The sequence below is a fragment of the Echinops telfairi genome, unplaced genomic scaffold, assembly GCF_000313985.2.
Source record: "Echinops telfairi isolate 266 unplaced genomic scaffold, ASM31398v2 ScPeMD7_7469;HRSCAF=8507_1, whole genome shotgun sequence".
Lineage (NCBI taxonomy): Eukaryota > Metazoa > Chordata > Mammalia > Afrosoricida > Tenrecidae > Echinops > Echinops telfairi.
In genome coordinates, this window is record NW_022111373.1 from 111648892 (window position 1) to 111652028 (window position 3137).

At 44.9% G+C, this 3137-nt stretch overlaps 1 protein-coding gene across 1 annotated transcript in view; it reads left to right on the plus strand.

The window, feature by feature from the left end:
• The first annotated feature begins 242 nt into the window (after positions 1-242).
• C9 (complement C9) overlaps positions 243-3137 on the plus strand; it is a 59033-nt gene continuing 56138 nt past the window's right edge. The window contains exon 1 of the mRNA XM_045285251.1: positions 243-382. Within this exon, the coding sequence (XP_045141186.1) occupies positions 306-382 (77 nt within the window). The 5' untranslated portion in view covers positions 243-305. The remainder of the gene's footprint in view (positions 383-3137) is intronic.

The window sequence follows — 3137 nt, forward strand, 5'->3', positions numbered from 1 at the left end:
TATTTAAACACAACAGGAGTGCTGATCTTAGTCAAGTTAGCATTCACAACCCCATTTCCCAAATGTTCTCCTATGTGCCAGTAAAAAAATGCAGAAAGCCAAGAGTTTCAACATGACTTCATTTTGATTGGACTTCAGGTCCTAAGAGTTCAGTTTAGCAAAACACTGACCTCCCGCAGACCAGCAGCGACTGTCCCTCCAGTCCTCTGCCCCTTTGCAAATACATGTGATCACAGGGTGCAGAGAAAATTCAACATCGTCAAAAGCAACCTGGCCATTCCACTGGCGTCAGTCTGACAGTCAGCATGTCTGCCGGCGGGGCGGTTGCCATCGCAATATGCGTTTTACAAATAAGTATCCTGGCAGCACAGTCTATTCTAAGGTAAGTCAAGTGTTTGTCTGGATCTGGAAATTCACTGTGAGATTTGTCATTTCAAGATCTAGTCCTTAGCCACAGTGACAGATGTAGCCCCTGAATTTGGAAAAGGGTAAAAAAAAAAAAAAATCCAGCGGGGTCAACTCTGAAAGTCTTCTAAGAAAACCTCCTGTTGTTTCTAAGGATTTCTTTTAAACAAGGGTCAATATGAAGACTGAGATTTGGTTGTGTGTGTGTGTGTGTGTGTGTGTTTTAATATACTTGGAGTTAAGAAATATACCTGGCTTTGTAATCTAGATGGATTGGAGTCTGTATGATACATTGGAGTCTCAGAAGTCCAAATTTAAGGAATTCAGTATTTCCCTCAGTCTATTCAAGGGTCAACACTTTTGACTATTGCTTGAATAGCCTTTTGCCCCCACATTAGGGAAACATTGATCATTTTGCTTCTCTTTGCCTCCCCAAGTTGTGTCTAGAGGCACACAGTTTGCTCTTGAATTTAGGGTCTTTGGCTAAGGTTGGGGGACAGGGTGGAGGAGGAAGAGGTGGGGCAGCCAGGATCTCATTTCTTCCACTTTAGAGGAGTCATCAATGTATACACCTGCTAGTCGCTTTCCCAGAAAGACTCTTGCTTCCACTCCCCTTCTTCATACCTAATTAGGAAAGTATAGTCCAGCGGTTCTCAACTGGTGGGTCGCAACCCCTTTGGAGGTCAAATGACCCTTTCACAGGGGTCACCCGATTCATAACAGTAGCAAAATTACAGTTATGGAGTAGCAATGAAAATAATGTTATGGTTAGCGGGTCACCACAACATGAGGAACTGTATGAAAGGGTCACAGCATTAGGATGGTTCAGAACCACTGGTATAGTCCATGGCAAAGCCATCCAGAAAATAAATCAACTGAACTATAAGTGTTTTTTGAGCTCTTACCGAACCCAGAATAGCTGGAGGTAGGGTTGTATAATGGAGCCTAGTAGATCAATGTTCAAGCCTTGACTGCCAACCCCACAGTTGGATGTCCTGAGTCTAGTAGGAGAAAGATGGGCCAGCCTGTATCTGTAAAGATTTTCAGTCTTGGGAACTCTATGAGGGCAGTTCTATTCTAACTAGGGCCGCTAGTTCAAATCAACTTCAGGGCCCACAATAGCAAATGCAGGGATCCCAGGAGATAACTCTGGGTTGTTTAAAGAGTTAAGCAACCAACTACTACCTAAAAGATTATTCATTCAAAGGCTCTTGACTGGCCATCTGCATCCAAAAGGTCACAGAATGAAACATCTCTAAAGTAAAGCTCTGAACTGCAGATGTTCACCCTAAGTCAGGATTGGTTAGGCAGCAGCTGGATTCTGGTTCAAGGTCGGGCTCCTTCCACTTAGAAGCAACAGAAGAAGATATTAACCCGAAGGCTCAATACTGAGCCTTACTAGACAGAATAGTCCAGAGTTTGGCAGTACAGTTGGAGAGAAACACCTGCCCCAATACTATTCCTCTCCTCCATGCAAAACTATAACCTACGTCCAAATTTCTTCTGGTCATTTGACTCCTGGTTTACCCAAATTCTGTCCAGGACTTGGATATTCATCTCTAGCGACCCCTTGCCTATATTTTGGTTGCAAGTGGAGGCTGCCACTCAGGCCAGGCTCCACCGTCAAGTGCTTACCTCTCAGTTGCATATACCACAAGGAGACACTCAAAGGTGCCAAAAAGACCCAGAGGGGCTCTGGATCAAGTGCTTAGCCCACCTTCCCTTCATTTCATCACTCTGCTCCCCACGTTCTCTGGGAAACATTGTTGCATTCAGATAACATTTTCACACCCTGGGTATCCCTGATGGAGGATTTGGAAATATCCATCCATTGTGATCCATAGTGACCCTATGGAACAGTGCAGAACTTCACTTGAGGGTTTCTGAGATGGAAAATCCTTACAGAAGCAGACAACCTCCTCTTTCTGTCTTGTAGTGACTGCTGGGTTTGAACCACCCACCTATGGCTAGCAGCCAACTGCTTACCTGACAGCAACACAAGGGTTTTTAATTCGAGGAGATAGCTGCTGGAAATCATTTTAGTCCTCTTGTGCTTTAACCTGTCTAAAAACATAATAATAATTTCAACAACTCATGTTCTGAGATTGTGGGTCCTACCAATCAAACATGAGAGGTTATCGGCCACCCACAGTCGGCTCAGACAGGACCAGAAGTGCCCCCATGGCAGCCCCTGAGCTCCAAGCAGCTACAATGATATTTGCTTTGGCATTTGGTGAATTTCTCAGGGTGCCCTGCTTTGAACAAGCTGAACTCTTTGTCTTCTGGTATCAGGCCAAAAGCAAAAATGTTGTGTTCAGATCGATCATGACATGTGACAAGGAAAGTGTTTGAACAATAGCTGAAGAAGGAAAGTTTACAAGTCATTTCTGAAAATGCAAGCTTAATCAGAATGGAGTCAGTTCCGGAGCTAGATTCCCTGAGCTCGCCATGAGGCCGCATCACTTGCAATGAGTAGACTTGAGCAAGTCTTCTGACCTCTCTGTGCCTCTGTTCCCCCACCTGCAAAATGGTGATCAGGGTACCGAAAAGCAAACCCGCTTCCGTTGAGTTCACCCCGAATCAGAGTGACCCCGTGCATGAGCAGGGTCCTCTTGGCTATATGGTCTTCATAGAAACAGACCCCTGGACCTTTCTTTCCTGGCGTATCCCCGGGTGGGTTCGAAGTGGCAACCTTTAGGCTCAGTTAGAGCTTCTTGCTAATTTTGAATTCC